The sequence below is a fragment of the Hemibagrus wyckioides genome, linkage group LG14 (genome assembly GCF_019097595.1).
Source record: "Hemibagrus wyckioides isolate EC202008001 linkage group LG14, SWU_Hwy_1.0, whole genome shotgun sequence".
Lineage (NCBI taxonomy): Eukaryota > Metazoa > Chordata > Actinopteri > Siluriformes > Bagridae > Hemibagrus > Hemibagrus wyckioides.
This window is the reverse complement of record NC_080723.1, coordinates 16,068,245-16,086,480: the sequence shown is the minus strand read 5'-3', so window position 1 is coordinate 16,086,480 and position 18,236 is coordinate 16,068,245. Positions and strand designations below refer to the sequence as shown.

The following is an 18,236-nucleotide window of genomic DNA, read 5'->3' as shown; positions in this document are numbered from 1 at the left end:
TACTTTTTCCCCTCGCTTTATTAGAGGAGTAGTACAGCATTTTTAAATATAATGTCTATCTACTCCATCTGTGCTTTATGTAGGACTACCACAGGCAATAATCGGCCTTTCCTAAGAAAGAATAAAACAAATATCACAAAATGGAATTCTATAGGCAGTTCTTGGGCTGTTTTTGTCAATCTTTCAGTAAACGTGTACGCACGTTTTGTGGAGATTACTGACAGATTTATGAAAGCTTTGGTAATAATGATTCTCTTTGTATTTGTGTGTGTTTTGATAAATGAATCACCCGTAAATTACTGCACAAATTGCTGCACAATGCTAAGTTCACACAACACTGAAAATGACACACTGATGAATAAACAGTGTAATAGCCCTCATTTTTTTTATATAGATTTTCCATTTCTTTGATCATTTGAATGATTTACAAATACATTTTTTGCATGGAATTTGACAAATAGGCCCCAATAATGGTTTATACCAGAATTTCTAAACAAACATCAGTCTTATGTCTGAACAATTACCGAAAGACTCAAAAACGGCTCTTATATAACGACAATATAACTGAGTTTTGAGTAAAAGGATTTCAGGTTCTTTTCTCCATACTGGGAACATCAATCGCCCATATGCTATCTACAGGCATTCCATTAACTGGACAAGACATATGGGAAATTAATAAAGTGTCCTGAATAATATGAACAAGCATCAATCTGTAAAGAGCAGGGTCACTCAAGGACCGGAATTGGGAAACACAAAACTAAGACACTGTATTTAATCAGTAGCTGTGCTGTCTACATGCTCTGAAGTGAGTTCTTGCTGTAGTACACTGTTCGAACTTGTCTGATGACATCTGAATACTGCACCCATAAAATTACGACTGCAGGAAAGGATATTAACATTAAGGAAAACCAAAAAAAAAAAACCCAAACCCTTTACTAAAGGGACGCTGCCAGATATAAGAACTACAGTCATGAACTCTGAAACAACTAAAAAAGAAACAAGAATGAAAAAGGTTTCATCATTGCAAACACTGGGGTGGCCATGCTCTGTATGTTCCAGCAATAGATTCTCAGAAACCCTTAAATGTAGCTGCAGGCACAATTTAATTTATTCACTTTTCATCTCCATTTGTAATTATCTAATCACTCAAATGCTTTTAACAGAAAGTACAGCAGGTAAGTCCAGACTTGCTCTGATGGAAGTGAACCCAGGTCGTTTAATTCACGGATGATGGAGGGACAGTGGAGCAATACTACCACCTGTGGGCTATTTGGAGAACTTATTATTGGACCCTGGTTAGTCAGTTAGTCAGCTCAGTGCAGCTCTGTTGGCTTTTTATGGACAGATAAGCTCTTTAGATCTGCAATGGCTTCAAATATCCCATCAATAATCAATTAGGATTTGACATTTTAATCACCTCTTCTAAATGAATACACAAATGCCCCTACATTTTATCTTCAGTGCACACACACACACACACACACATAGCAGTTACAAGAGGTGCATTTCTGGCTAATTCTCTAAATATCCTAAAATCATTCACAATGAGTTTGTTAACAGATCAGAAAGTTAACTGAAGTGTATCATTATGTTGTGCTGCTCTGTCACAATAAAAAAAAAAAACTTTTTCATAGGAAATATTAAGAATAATGGCATGTATGCAAACATTTCAATGTAAAGTTAAGTCATCTTAGTGAAACCTCACCAAATATTACAACATATCACATGATTTTTTACTTTTCTGTCTAGACTTTGAAACATATTAAGTTGAAGGGAGTCCAAATGTATCTGAAATGTCACATGACCCGAATATTAATACACCTGTGCTGTTTTATGCTAAATACACAGCATCTTGAAGACCAAGGAGCTATGAAAACAAGCCTGGGGGCAAAGTTCTGGAAAAGTATCCATCAGTGATTGGTTATAAACAAATATCACAAACATTTTATATCCCAAATGCTCTTTTTTTTTTTTAAGGGAAAAGGGTAAGAATATGGCACAACTGTGACTCATGGAGGCCATCCACCAATATCAACTCTACAAATCTGAGTTAATTGGAATGGTGGTGAAAAGAGCAAAAAAATAAGCAAACACAAAATGTTACATTTGACAAAAACACAAACATCACCTTGAGAGCATTGAATTGTATCTTATACTGGAGATACTTTTCAGTCCAGTTCACATTCACATCTAGAAAGCCTACTGGGCCTAAGAATACTGCCAAAAGCTCAGTGGAGTACACCAGGATGCTAATCTAATGTGTAGAGAATAAAAAAGTCATAGTGATTCTCTTGAGAAGCAGAAACCGCACCTGAAGATCGCTTAAAAAAAGATTTATTATATCCATGAGACACCGAAGTGTGTATTTTCAGATATTCCTATACAGGTGTATTAATTTACAGCTATTGGTATACAGGTGCACATTTTCCCCAGGTATGAACTTTTACACTTTTCTGAAGTCATATACTACCAGCACACGAGCTTATCATACACGTTAAGTAAGTCGTAGAGCAGGGTTTCCAGCGCGTCGGTGTAGCCAAGTGGTTACTTCTTCAAGAAACGATTCGGTGTACTCCTGAGTCCCCGGGTTCGACCACCGGCGCTGTCCGACGTTTTGTTAATTGTTAAATCAAAAATCGTAAAAATATATTTATTTTATGACAGTATTAGTGCTAGCGCTCTTTTGACATTCATTTGTGGTATGTTGTATTGCGAAATTTACTGAGTTACCAGAACGAACAAACCAGGAAGCAAGCAAAATTAGATTTTTTTTAATGACTTACTTGAGTATGTTATGTTTTGATAATTTGTTTTTAAAGAGAACTTTTTTGACACGTTATCCATGGCCCTATTTTTCCACACCTGATTTTAAGTTCTTTAATCTTTAAACAGCCGAGTGTAATTTGTATCAGCTTTTGTGACTTTTATTTTGAAATCCTTTACATATACGTTTCCTTGTTTTCAAAAATAATAACAAAATCATGGTCTTAGGTACAGCTGAATATTTCCACACTGAGTTAATTGCTCCATTTCATGGCAACGTATCACTCCAATGCAGACGAATTGAGGGAACTAGAGACTTAGAAGCTTAATTACAAGTAAAGGATAAAAAATAAAGGAACAAAGAAAGCAAGAGAATGAAAGAAAATAATTAAGTTCGTTAGCGTAACTGTTTAATATCTTTCAGTTTTTGTATTGCTTAATCTTATTGCGCCACTTTCAATACTTGTTAAATATGCTGTACATCAGGCGTTTGCTCGTGTCAGCGTATCTGAGTGGTTACTTTTATGAGCTCTTGTTTATGCTTACTATTCCTAGTGGACTCTGGTTCGAACCACTGGCGATGTCTGATGTTTTAATGATTTAGGGGTAAATAACTTGCAATATGTGGTTGATAATCCACATATTTTCTGTTTGTTGGTTGGCAAAGTGGCATATGAAGATTGAATGTTTATATATGAAGATTTAAGTTTTTAAATGGTACAAATTGTCCCAAAAGTACCAAGCACGTCACGTTGCATGTAACAATATCACAAACTGAAAGAAACGAGGAATATTAGCCCTAAATTTTTACTCCAAATATATTCACAACTTATTTTTTCCAGAAATGATAAAAAACGTCAGACAGCGCCAGCGGTTCGAACCTGGTTTACCCAGGGGGTTAGATTAACAATCAGCGTGAAGTAACCGTTTAGCTAAGCTGACGCGAGTATGCCTTTCGTGTACAGAGTATTTAACTTTAAGTTTTGTGTGTGTGTATATTTGTACAGTTATTACTTGAATAAATGCACCTTAATAAAGTTATTTAATCATGTTGAAGCAGCGCCATACATACATCAATCAATCATACAATCATGCATGAAATCATATAGAAACTCAAATGACCACTTTTTACAATTGTGATAAGCATAATAGCATTTCAGCATACACAAAACATCGAATCTTGGGTACAATAGCTGAAGACCACTCCTAAGGTTCCACTCCTGTCAGCCAAGAACTGGAATCTGAAGGTATCATAGGCACAAATATGAAATGGTCTTTTTCCAGTCTTCACTTGTTCATTGTCGGTGAGTCTGTGCGCATGATTAAGTTACATTTCGCTGATTCCAGCTGTATCTTGGTCCAATGTCCAAGATTCTAACACTAATATTAAGGCTGAAAACCCACATATTTCTGTTTGTTGGATGGCAAAGTGACATAGGGAGATAAAAGAAAACAGAATAGCTTTTAAATGGTACAAACGGTCCCAAAAGTACCAAGCACGTCACTTTGCATGTAACAACATCACAAAATGAAAGCACGAGGAATATTAACCCTAAGTTTTTACTCCAAAAATACTCACAACTTATTTACCACGAAATGATTAAAACGTCAGACAGTGCCGGCGGTTCGAACCTGGATTAACCAGGGGATTTGAAAGAATCACCACGAAGTAACCGCTTAGCTAAGCTGACGCAGGGACAGCTGTGTTGTACAGGGTATTTAACAAGTTGTGTGTGTGTGTGTGTGTGTGTGTGTGTGTGTGTGTGTGCGTGTGCGCGTGCGCATGTAGATAGATAGATAGATAGATACACTATATTGCCAAAAGTATTCGCTCACCTGCCTTGACTCGCATATGAACTTAAGTGACATCCCATTCCTAATCCATAGGGTTCAATATGACGTCGGTCCACCCTTTGCAGCTATAACAGCTTCAACTCTTCTGGGAAGGCTGTCCACAAGGTTTAGGAGTGTGTTTATGGGAATTTTTGACCATTCTTCCAGAAGCGCATTTGTGAGGTCACACACTGATGTTGGACGAGAAGGCCTGGCTCTCAGTCTCCGCTCTAATTCATCCCAAAGGTGTTCTATCGGGTTGAGGTCAGGACTCTGTGCAGGCCAGTCAAGTTCATCCACACCAGACTCTGTCATCCATGTCTTTATGGACCTTGCTTTGTGCACTGGTGCACAGTCATGTTGGAAGAGGAAGGGGCCAGCTCCAAACTGTTCCCACAAAGTTGGGAGCATGGAATTGTCCAAAATGTCTTGGTATGCTGAAGCATTCAGAGTTCCTTTCACTGGAACTAAGGGGCCAAGCCCAGCTCCTGAAAAACAACCCCACACCATAATCCCCCCTCCACCAAACTTTACACTTGGCACAATGCAGTCAGACAAGTACCGTTCTCCTGGCAACCGCCAAACCCAGACTCGTCCATCAGATTGCCAGATGGAGAAGTGCGATTCGTCACTCCAGAGAACGCGTCTCCACTGCTCTAGAGTCCAGTGGCGGCGTGCTTTACACCACTGCATCCGACACTTTGCATTGCACTTGGTGATGTATGGCTTGGATGCAGCTGCTCGGCCATGGAAACCCATTCCATGAAGCTCTCTGCGCACTGTTCTTGAGCTAATCTGAAGGCCACATGAAGTTTGGAGGTCTGTAGCGATTGACTCTGCAGAAAGTTGGCGACCTCTTCGCACTATGCGCTTCAGCATCCGCTGACCCCGCTCCGTCAGTTTACGTGGCCTACCACTTCGTGGTTGAGTTGCTGTCGTTCCCAAACACTTCCACGTTCTTATAATACAGCTGACAGTTGACTGTGGAATATTTAGGAGTGAGGAAATTTCACGACTGGATTTGTTGCACAGGTGGCATCCTATCACAGTTCCACGCTGGAATTCACTGAGCTCCTGAGAGCGACCCATTCTTTCACAAATGTTTGTAAAAACAGTCTGCATGCCTAGGTGCTTGATTTTATACACCTGTGGCCATGGAAGTGATTGGAACACCTGATTCTGATTATTTGGATGGGTGAGCGAATACTTTTGGCAATATAGTGTAGATAGATAGATAGATAGATAGATAGATAGATAGATAGATAGATAGATAGATAGATAGATAGATAGATAGATGTGTAAAATCCTAGTATGTGCAAAAAAGGCGTGTTTTTAACAATTCTTGTGCAAACCGCAGTGTACGAGTGGAGTTAAAGAGTCGCATATCATGGGGTAGGAACGACCTCCTCAGTCTGTCAGTGGAGCAGGGCAGTGACAGGTTGCTGCTCCTCTGTCTGGATATTATTCTGTGCAGTGGATGCAGTGGATTGTCCATGATTGACAGGAGCTTGCTCAGCACCTGTCTCTCTGCCACTGATGTCAGGTGGTCCAGTTCTGAGCCCACAATCGAGCCCGCCTTTCTCACCAGATTGTCCAGACGTGAGGTGTCCTTATTCTTGATGCTGCCTCCCCAGCACACTGCCACATAGGAGAGGGCATTCGCCACAACAGTCTGATAGAACATCTGCAGTAGCTTTTTGCAGATGTTGAAGGATGCCAGCCTTCTAAGACAGTACAGTCGGTTTTCCTGCACAGAGCATCCATGTTAGCAGTCCAGTCCATTCTATCATCCAGCTGCACTCCAAGGTATTTGTAAGTCTTAACAAACTCCACACAGTCACCGTTGATAGTCACAGGCTCTGGCTGAGGCCTGGGTCTCCTGAAGTCCACCACCATCTCCCTGGTCTTTGTGGTGTTGAGGTGCAGATGGTTAAAGTCACATCATGCAACAAAGTGCTGGATCAGATTTCTGTACTCCTCCTGTCCCCTCCTGACATACCCCACAGTAACATTGTCATCCTTGTACTTTTGCATTTGGCAGGACTCTGAGTTATATTGGAAGTCTGACGGCGTCCTCCACTCCCACCTTAGGCTTGTATGCAAACTGCAGAGGGTGGACCTGTGACTTCATGTGGTGTAGCAGCACCTGCTCCATGGTCTTCATTATGTGAGACGTCAGGGCGACTGGCCTGAAGTCATTCAGCTCTCCGGGGCGTGGTTTCTTAGGAACTGGGATGTTGCAGGATGTTTTCCACCACCGAGGGACCCTCTCCGGTTACAGACTTAGGTTAAAGATGTGCTGGAGAGGGTCTCCCAGCTCCAGTGTGTAGGCCTTCAGTAGTTGTGGACCAATTCGCAGGCCTTCAGTAGTCGTGGAAATGTATAGAACTATAAATGTCTATTTGTACAATTGTTCTTTGAATAAATGCACCTTAATAAAGTTATTTAATCATGTTGCAGCAACACCATACATCAATCAATCATACAATCATGTATAAAATCATATAGAAACTCAAATGACCACTTTTTACAATTGCGATAAGTATAATAGCATTATAGCATGCACAAAACATCGAACCTTGACTCGGACTGGGTACAATAGCTGAAGACCACTCCTAAGGTTTGAATCCTGTCAGCCAAGAACTGGAATCTGAAGGTATCATAGGCACAGCCTCACCCAAATTGGACAGTTGAAGATTAGAAAAAAATATCACCTGGTCTTTTTCCAGTCTTCACTTATCCAGCGTAGGTGAATCTGTGCGCATGATTAAGTTACATTTCGCTGATTCCATCTGTATCTTGGTCCAATGTCCAAGATTCTTACACTGACCATTATTAGGGAGTCCCTGGATCTGGCCACTAGATGGCGCTCCAAGACTGTGGAAAGCATAAGGGTTGACTTAAAAGACATGGTTTTCTTTTTCAGTCTAAATATTTTTGAAGGTTGTCTTAACATATACATAAATATCTTTAAGGGGTTCCTTAGACCCATGATACATTGGTATAGTACTGTCGAGATTGTATTTTTAATAACCTACTAGTATATTTAAGCTATAGCTTTAAAAAGTACCAAATTAATGGTACATAATTTAATCTTAAGGACCACCAATTTACCTTAAAAGTTTTACTTTAAAAGCTTATTAAAGGTGCCCCACATGCACTTTCACTGGTTCAAGATGCATACTAAAGGTACTAAAGATGTATCTGTTCTTGACTGGTATAATGAAAAAAAGAAGTCCTTGGAGCTACTTTATATACATACTTCATATATTTGTTATACATGAAGAGGCAACTGCAAAAGACCAGAAACCCATACACGGTGTCTAAAATAATCATTATAGCAGGGTAAAAAGATGAGGGCCAGCCTTTCTGTTGAAAAATAAACTTGCAGGCCCTGCATTGTGTCAAATGTGGCACTGGACCATTTTTCATGATGACAAGACTGTAGTTTTCTGTGTGAACAAGGAAAGAGTTCTCTTTTCCCCTCTTTTCTTTTCCAGTATGTTATACTGGGGACAATAAAGAGAAGTGTGAGATGTTTTTTTTTTTAGATAAACTGTAGTTTGAATGATGCTCTTGGATGTGGGATTTAAAGAAAGATTGTTTTATCTGTTTTGTAATGTAGTAGCAAAATGGTGATAGGACAAGTTGTTTATATTGATTGGATACACATGCCATAAATCTTTAGCCCACTAACATGAATCCTTCAAACTTTCTTGCAGCTATTCACCACAACTGGGGTACAAATTCAAAATGATTGAAAAACATCTACTACAATTTAAGGTATTATTTGGTATAAAATGATGTATTGAAAAACCAATTTCAGTTAACAAAGTAAAGAAAGCACTGGGAAATTACCATCTTACCACCTTCTATTACTCAAAGATGCTTCTTTTTGTGTTTTGGCCTTGGATATATCCAGCATTCTCTAGTAGCCTTGCCACAGATTCCTAAAACGTTTGACACTCCTTTTAATGTGTTTCATTTCTGTGGAATTTTATGGACCTATGCAGTGTGTTTAACAACTGTTTAGTTAATTATCTTTTTATCTGATAGGGAGATCAGGCTATGGTGTTTTACTTTGCCCGTGCAGTTCCGTGTTTGGTACATAACTCAGTTATTGTATGACTCCGATTTTTTTCCCCCTGTTTTTCAGATCTCTGTGTAAGAAAATGTAGTATATGCCTGATTATAATTATTTATATATTATATTTTTAATCATAATCATCTTAGATTAATTTCAACGCTAATTAAGAACCTTGTCAACCTCTACCAACAAAACGTAAACCTGTAACTGTTCTAAAAATCCAGTAGATGGCGCTCAAGGATAATGTATGAAAAAAAGATATTACACGGTTGTGCAGAGAATGGACAGCACAATATAGCCTATAGGTCTTTGCTTTGTGTATTAGATGTATTCAAACGTTCAACCTCATGTCACATGTCATTCAGGTTTTCAGAAATTAAATGTTGAAACTAAGTATATACTAAGGAAGAAAAACTTCTACAGTACACTATAGACTGCTTGCCATTAACTAGCACACCGAGAACTGCTTACTTTTTTTTTTTTTTAACAAATTACTTGTATGGTATTAATCTGCCTGTATACTCTAGTGCTTTTGGCTATCACTATTTGTGTGTTACAGTGCGATGGTCTGGTGACAGTAATGGCCTTTATGCTCTACAGATGAGCCGGGTTTAAAGGCTCGTGTAATGCATGTTAATGTGTGCGCCCAGTGACCCAGTCGTTGCAGCGCAAGAGCGCCTGGATTATCACCCCCCCCCACACACACACACACCCGCCCCCAACTAAAAATTTGTATTCTTGGGTTGGAGTAACTCGGTTGATCCCGGATAGCTTCGCACTAATCCTCCACTTCGTTAATTAAAAACGAAGAAGTCGAGTGTAGTGGAACTCAATGTAATTTTTTTTAGGAATGCAATCATTTCGGTTGGAGCTTAACCATCTGCTTGAGGTTATGTCTGGCGACAGATTGTGTTCAGAGTTGTTTAAATCTACGCGGTTGATTTTTACTCTTCTGCAGGTGCGGTGAAAAGGTTCAGTAAGTTCATTTATCATCATCTACCGCCTCCCGTGCTTTTATAATTAACTAAACATGAAGAAATATGCTCCAAAGCACGCGTGCGTCCAGTTGCGTACGTGTGGGTGCGTGCGTGCGTTCGTGCGTGAGATAGATAGATAGATAGATAGAGAGAGAGAGAGAGAGAGAGAGAGAGAGAGGCACATAGGCAGGTACTATCGTGCTGGGAAGTCAATGCCCCCATATGTGCCCTCAATTTTTTTTCAATAACAAGCACACGCGTGGAATGCATTTCAGATATTCAGGGACACATGACTCAGTTTTCTGTCATCAAAACAATACCTGTATAACCGTCTTAATTCATAAGCTCATAAATCACTGTTCTGTTAGAAAGGATTACTGGCAAAATCCATAAATCCATAAACCCCTTATTTAAACATCGATGTTTCTGTACTTATACATTTTGCCAGTTCCCAACACTGAAATTTAGAATTATAAAGTCAAAGTCTATACGAGGGGAAGACAAAAACAGTTACGGAACACTCCATTATTTCCAGATGTTGTTATGTTGACTAAAAATGCATTTTTCAGCGCGGCGGTGAGCGGGTTAATCGTGTATATACAGTAATTATACTCTAAGGTCGCCGTCGGCCAATAACGATGCCTTACGACGCCCCCCAACCCCCTTCCCAATTCTTCCCCACTCTCTTCGTACCCATTCCTGAAAAACCTCCAATACGCTGTAAAATCAAAGTGCGAGCCTCCCCTGCTCACACACAACGCACTTACACACACACACACACACACAGACGCACATGCGGGGAGACACAGAGCTGAGAGACAACTCGCGCCTTTCCGAAGGATCTTACTACTTTTTTTCTGAAATTATTTATTTAAAGATTAGACATAGACTTTATGTCATAATGTCAACAATTAAACATCTTATTTGTTTTTAAACTAACTCTCACTTTTCACAACTTATGCGTCTGGTCACCTAGGATTTTAGACATAACCGAAATGGATCAAGGGCTCCAGAGGAGGCAATGGACATCATCGTGGTCAGCTTTTCGCCTCCTTATGTGTGTGTGCGCGCTGGACCGGGTGCTCGCTCAGATTCGGTACTCGGTTCTCGAGGAGCGTGAGCACGGCGCATTTGTCGGCAACATTGCCGAGGACTTGGGCTTGGATGTCGCCAGGTTGTCTGCCAGGCGATTTCTCATAGTCACCGGAGCTAGAAAACAGTATTTAGAGGTCAATTTGGAAAACGGGATTTTGTTTGTGAACGAAAAGATTGATCGAGAGGAGTTGTGCGAACAGAGTCCGGTTTGTTTCTTGCACTTGCAGGTGGTCATTGAAAATCCACTGGAACTGTACCGAGTGGAAGTTGAGATCTTAGACGTTAACGACAACGCTCCGAGTTTTCCGTGGAGCGAGTTCAATTTAGAGATTACCGAGTCTGCAGCTCCGGGCTCACGGTTCCCTCTCGAGAGCGCGCAAGACCTAGACGCGGGATCCAATTCGCTCCGTTCGTATCTGCTGAGTGCTAACCAACACTTTGTACTGGACGTGCAGACGCGCAACGATGGGAGCAAGTTCGCAGAACTCGTGTTGGAGTCTCCCTTAGACAGAGAGAAGCAGAAAATGCACGAAATGGTCCTAACCGCAGTGGACGGTGGCTCTCCGCTGCGCTCGGGCACTGCTCAGATCATGGTTACAGTACTGGATGCGAACGACAATGTCCCTGTATTCGACAAATCCGTTTACCGGGTGAGCCTGGTGGAGAACGCACCGAGAGGAACTCTAGTGCTCAAGCTCAATGCCACGGATCTAGACGAAGGCTCGAACGGCGAGATTGTCTATTCATTCAGCGGTCATGCGCCCTTGAAAGTGCGCGAGCTTTTCAGTGTAGATTCATTTTCGGGTGAAATTCGGGTGAAGGGGATTGTAGACTATGAAAAAGCTAGCGTCTACGAGCTCTATGTGCAGGCTAAAGACAAGGGTCCGTCTGCTGTGGCCGTACACTGTAAAGTGCTTGTCGATATATTGGACGTGAACGACAATGCTCCAGAGGTCATCCTGACCTCTGTGTCCACACCTGTTCAGGAAGACGCGCCTCCCGGGACCGTGATAGCAGTGATCAGTGTCATGGACCGTGACTCCGGGGAAAATGGAGCAGTGGACTGTCAGATCCCCAGCCACGTCCCTTTTAGGCTTCACTCGTCTTTTAAAAACTATTACACTTTGGCGACAAACGAATTTCTGGACAGAGAGTCGGTAGCCGAATACAACATCACTCTCACGGCGCGAGATTTAGGTTCACCATCTCTCTCCACCGGGAAAACTATTCATGTTCTTGTGTCGGATGTTAATGACAACCCTCCGCGCTTCCTTCAGCCATCATACACCGTCTATGTGACCGAGAATAACGCACCGGGCGCTTCCATTTGTTCTGTGAGCGCAGTAGATCCGGACTCTAACCAGAACGCCTATCTATCCTACTCTATTCTGGAGGGTCAAATAAGGGGCATGCCAGTGTCCACGTATGTTTCTATCAACTCGGACAATGGCAACATTTACGCTCTTCGCTCCTTTGACTACGAGCAGCTCCGCAACTTTCAGATCCGTGTTCAGGCGCGGGACGCCGGTTTCCCGCCGCTGAGCGGAAACGTGACTGTCAGCGTGTTTGTGTTGGACCAGAACGACAACGCACCACTAGTCGTTTCCCCGCTGCCAAAGAACGGCACGGCGGCTACAGAGACGGTGCCGAGGTCGGCGGACGCAGGCTACCTCGTAGCAAAAATTACAGCGCTGGACGCGGACTCCGGGCAAAACTCTCGCCTCTCATACCAAGTGCTGCACGCCACGGACCCAGGGCTATTCAGCATCGCGCTTTACACGGGTGAAATCCGGACCATCCGCCGCTTCGTAGACAAAGACGCCACAAGGCACAGACTCGTTATATTGGTCAAGGACAATGGGCAACCCTCTCTTTCGGCCACCGTATCCCTCATTCTGACGCTGGTGGACGGCGTGCCGGAGTCGCTGTCAGATCTCGATGAACATGCTCTCAGCCGCCGAGTGCCTTCTAACCTCGCCCTCTATCTGATCGTCTCACTGAGCGTGGTATCACTCATCTTTCTAGTAGCCATCATCGTACTGGCAGCACTGAAGTGCTACAAAGACCGAGACTGTCCTAGAGGTTTCGGTCTTTCCTCTATCGGTGCTGCGTGCTGCACTCTAGAATCTGAGCCGCCCGCCGAAGCATGCAAAAAGTCCAACCTGAATATGCAGATTTCCACTGGGACAAAGGTGCCCACGAATTGTGTGGAGAACAGTACCGGGACCACGGCTCAGAACTACTGCTACAAGGTGTGCCTGACACCAGAATCAGCCAAAAGTGACTTCATGTTCATGAAGTCATACAGTCCGAGCACGCCGAGAAATAACGCGGCTAAGGAGGCTGAAAATCTGGCGTGGAGCTCCCAGAGCCGCGGCTCTTCAGCGAATAACGGAGCTACAACCCCTAACGAGGTAAAACGCAGCTTTATCTAACTGTCAGAGAAACAGCATATTGACAGTCTGTCATGGTTTAGCCACCTTTTTTCTGTAATGAAGAAATGACTCGTTGATAAACAACACTTTCTTGATTGCTATGGTAAATCAACAGCTTAAAGTTAATGAACTTTCAAACCAGAAATCCTAAAGTATAAGCAAGCATGCCATAAAAAGGAAAATCGCCAGTGCTGAATTAACTCATGGGTGTTTAGTTTTGTGTACTCTGCTTGTATATGCCTAAATGACCTTCATTCAATGCTACAATAATAAATGTCAAGAAGTACAGCGGCTCTGCTGTCACAGGTGCAAAACTGAGAGGCAATGTCAATAAACTCGATTAAAAACAAACGAGAACGTCTCAATCAGCAGCTGTTCTCCACAATCTGCGTCCACAATCGAAAGCGTCTCACACTATCTGAGATAGCACTGGTTCTATTGTACTTGTAGCTTCCAACAAGCATACTGCCTTTATCAGACAAAATGCTTTCTTTACACACTGCTTTCTTTAGTCCAACTATTTTCACCCGGCTCTCTCCCACACCTAGACATTCATCTTTCCACAGACATGCTGTTATCTTAAGACACAGCTCCCTTGCTCAGAAATAGAGGCTTGATTCCTTCGAATTCATTTTTCACAATATATCTTATGTTTTCTTAAAAAACAAAAACATTCTCAGTAGCATCTGCGTCTGTATATAACTAAGGACTATGCTCTAATAAAAGTCTACATACAGAAGATGTAGCAAAAACTGCAATATGTGATTGACAGACTTCTCTGAATACAAGGTCAACTCAGTGTATTATAAACCTATATTTGTAAGTGTTCGTTTATTTATTTTTTTTAAAGCATCCAAGGGCACCCAACTGTCTCAAGGGCACGCGCACAAGACGTGTCTATTATTTGTTGTATAATATAAACAATACTTGGGCCCTTACTGGGAGTTAAATATAGAGTCATTCAGTTTGATAGATTCACCTGATCCCTTTATCTTGCTATAATCTATGTTAGTGTGTGTGTGTGTGTGTGTGTGTGTGCGTGCGAGCGTGCGTGCGTGCGTGTGTGTGTGTGTGAGAGAGAGAGAGAGAGAGAAGGACACTGCACTTGAGCTATGTTTTAAATCCGCTAGATGGAACTATCAGACTGTAAAGGTACTTAATATAGGTCCAATGTATTATTAATGCAAGGCTACATAAGGGTTTATTTAAAACTGGATATTTTTAACCTAAGAGAAAGAAAGGTGCCAGAAACATTATTAAATTTGAACACTTTGAAGATAATAAAGTTCACGTGCAATCTGAGTATGTGCAAATGACTATGAAGGACACTACAGCGTCCTATATTATCGACATTATCAGTTCTTTTTAGGGTTAGGAAAACAGCAGTGGAAAATAAAAATAAATAAATAAAAAATATTTAATCCCGTACGTCTAATCCTGTGAACGATTAAAAATATTTTTGTTTTCTAATTAATGCTCTGTCTAGTGCGGATTTCTCTGAAGATTAATATCGTATCTAGTTTCATCCCGACGGTGGTTTAATTGCTTTCAGAAAAGCATTATGAATGACTAATCTAATAACTTGCTTGCATCCCCGCTCTCCGTATCACGGGTTCTGAGGGAATTAATAGAGCGCGGAATCAGTGTGTACTCGTCGGTTTTAACTTGAAACAAACACGATCGGCTTTGCTGTCACTCCCCCGCTGCGCCGCGGTCCACAAGTGGAGTTGAATGTAGTACACCCTCAAAGAAATCCAGTCATTCATACATTGACCACAAGATGGCAGTCAGGGGCACACACACACACACACACACACACACACACACACAATATATACAGCTCTGGAAAAAAGAAGAGACCACTGCCCAGTCTCCAGATTTGAACCCTACTGAAAACCTCTGGAATGTCATCAAGAGGAAGACGGTTACAAAGCACTGAGCACTCAGCTTTCTACTGAGCTGTTTGCTCATATATAGTTATAGTGGTATAAAGTTACGCAACATCAACATAAAAAAAACTGGTGGAGAGCATGGAGCCAAAATGCATGGGTTATTCCACCAAATACTGATTTCTAAATGTTATTTAGTCAAAGCATTAACACAATTTGTTAACAAATGATTTGCATTTTATTTAATTTGAGTTATTAAAGCTCTGCAAATACTGCATGATCTTGGGTTATTTTGATGTGTTGTCATTTCCTATAAATATACACTCTAAATAACAATAGTTATATTTTGAATTTAGGAGAAATATTGTCACAAGTATAGTTCATAGTTCACAAAAAATAAAATATAACTGTTCATCTCACCAATACATGCACCTGTAAGAAAAAAAAAACATAAGAAACTGATTATTTTGCAGTGGTCTCTTATTTTTTACAGCTGTGAATTGTGAATAAAAACCTCATGGTGTTTTCTCCAGAGTTTACTATTTTATTTGTGTTGTAGTTAAAACAAGACAACACTAACTGGGCTCTGACCAAGAATCAAACATCAACTTTAAAAAGGTAATTAACACACACACACACACACACACATCTGAAAAAAAAATTATATTATAGTAGAATTATAGTTACAGATTTATCGTTCTAGCTCAACACTTACAGTAAGTTAGTAAATAAACACCTGCACCTGACCATAAGTGAACACCTATGTTTTACTTGTTCTTCCTTCTGGCCTTGTCATAGAAACTTCAAATAGTTCTTTAGATAGTTTAAAGATCTACTGTGCAAGCACAATGGTATGTTGTAAAATATATTGCATATCCCATTTAATAGATGATCTCTGTGATGGCTTTTCAGTTATAACTCAGTTAATATGGATGGCACCCTTATGAGGAAAGTCATGCAGACTGATTCTGAGAATTATGTAAATCCAGTGGCTACAGGACAGTACTGGACATGGGGAACACGAATGAGAGGTAAGTAGAACATTTACTGACCTATTTAGTAAGGACTTTCAATTCAATGTTAAGTGGTACACAGTGTCTGCTATTCCTCACTGAAATGTAACCTAATGGTTCTATTATATGTATGCCTTTTCAAATTTTATAATGAAGGCAGGTGGATATTTTCTGCATATGAAGTGGTAGTAATGTTCTTCTTGAATGCTTTTCTTATATGAAACCATTAGACTGTCATCTATATTTACATCTTGTGTACAGTATTTTAAGTTGTGCTATATTATATTATACTATATGGGGTTACACCTGTGTCAAAAGTAATCATTTATATCTATTACATTTCTCTCCATTTCTAACTGTCCAAGAATGTAAGATGCCTTCACCTGCAACAGGCCTTCCCGAGCGGGCATGGACACCCCGTTATACCCCCACAAAAACTCCCCAACAGCAGCAGCCTTCAGGTCAATCACACGGTCATCCTCCACCTGACTACCATCACAATGTCTACATCCCAGGGACTCCGTCTGCCCTCTGTACGCTGCGGCCCAGTAATCGCAGTGAGCTTGATGTTCACAACACTTTTTCCACCTTTGGCAAGAAGCGCAAGTTTATTTCCCCCAGCAGTTATGATCCAAGAGATGAAACAGGTACTGAGGTCATCAATAATGACCTGTATAATGAATAGTGAAAAACAGTGGAGAGAGACTGCAAAAGTGTGTGAACCGGTGGACAGAACATGTGGGGGGAAGGAAATATGGTGAAAGGAAAAAGCAGTGAAGCAGAGAAGGAGAACAAGTCCAGAAATATTAATTGCAACCAAAGCAAATCCTATCTATCCAAACCATATTGCTCTAATTTTACAGCTACATTATAATTTTTATCAGGGTTGTATGCTTCCCATGACACTGTTTAGTTTATGTCTGAAATGTTTATATGTTTGTGGCACATAAAACATAAGAAAGAATAAGGAAGCTTTAAACTGGAAGAACTGGCTTAGAGTCAAAGATAAACATCCCATTTCTTAAGGCTATCTAGAAGAATTCAAACGTGAATATAATATGGTAACTTATGGAAGGTTTGAGGTCTGCTTACCATTTGTGCAACGTTTCACATATCTGTGTTGGTTTTCTTTGGGTTCTCCATTCTTCTTGCAAAAATATGACATAGGTGAGTTGCCTACTATAAGATTAAACAAGACTCATTGGTGTAAATGAGTGCCCCAGTGAAAAATCTCCACATCTACTGTGACCCTGACCAGAGTAAGGTGGTCAGGATGAATGAATGAATAAATGAAATTAAGGAAGGAAATTGTAAGTTATATTTTTTTTAATTACACATCATGATGATAGGCTAATGTGGTTTAAACTGATTACACTTTGGATGTAAGAACCTTTGAAGAACTCTTGATGAACTCATGATCATCAAGCAACACTGACTCAGATTGTGACATTTTCCATGCAATTATTATTATTATTATTATTATTATTATTATTATTATTATTATTATTATTATTATTATTATTATTATTATTATTATTATGCTACAAGTTTTGACAATCATATTAGGTACTGTGAGCATTACATACCCTTTGGCCACAGTGAATTTTCTGACTTAGCAGAAACATCAGGCCATAGCCTTTCATTGATTGGTTGCTCAGCTAAAGAGGTGAATCAGTCTAACATGGTTATTGTTCAGTGAACAACATGTACAATTCTAATGTATGCAAACCGTGTAACTGACTCACGGCGTCTAACGCCGTACATCACTGTATATGATAATAAAGTATTTTTTTCTGAGTAAAATAGACTATGTCTATTATAAATTCTACACATTCTCATTTGTATTATGTATTTTTCTAAGAAATAAGCTGCTTTACTGTGAGAGGGTTGTACTTTATGGCATTCGATATGTATACCATTAAACCTTATATTATATTTTTCCAGTTTTAAAACAGCTTTTTTATTTAGTGAAATATGGTCAGATGATAAAGACATTTTGAAGACATTTTTTTAAATGTGTTTATTTTTAACAGATTTTTTTCTTGCAACTTATTTACTTACAATAATCTTATTAATTTCTATTTGATGATGTTTTGATTATATTAATTTTATCTTATTTTTAACAGTGTGAAAGAAATGAGAAG

The 18,236-nt window shown here is 40.3% G+C and overlaps 1 protein-coding gene across 1 annotated transcript; it reads left to right on the top strand.

Moving 5' to 3' along the window:
• Positions 1 to 10,235: 10,235 nt before the first annotated feature.
• Positions 10,236 to 18,020, top strand: si:ch73-233f7.1 (uncharacterized protein LOC100537710 homolog). Its single transcript, XM_058408263.1, has 4 exons — positions 10,236 to 13,169; positions 15,639 to 15,697; positions 15,992 to 16,110; positions 16,458 to 18,020. The coding sequence occupies exons 1-4, from the start codon at positions 10,656 to 10,658 to the stop codon at positions 16,775 to 16,777; spliced, it is 3,012 nt and encodes a 1,003-aa protein (XP_058264246.1). The 5' UTR covers positions 10,236 to 10,655; the 3' UTR covers positions 16,778 to 18,020.
• The last annotated feature ends 216 nt before the right edge of the window (positions 18,021 to 18,236 follow it).

Bases quoted from the DNA above. Each gene is read 5' to 3' on its own strand.
- si:ch73-233f7.1 (XM_058408263.1), top strand. From the start codon at position 10,656: ATGGATCAAGGGCTCCAGAGGAGGCAATGGACATCATCGTGGTCAGCT. The intron at 13,170-15,638 runs GTAAAACGCAGC...TTTGTGTTGTAG, and splicing joins GAGCTACAACCCCTAACGAG to TTAAAACAAGACAACACTAA. The intron at 16,111-16,457 runs GTAAGTAGAACA...TAACTGTCCAAG, and splicing joins ATGGGGAACACGAATGAGAG to AATGTAAGATGCCTTCACCT.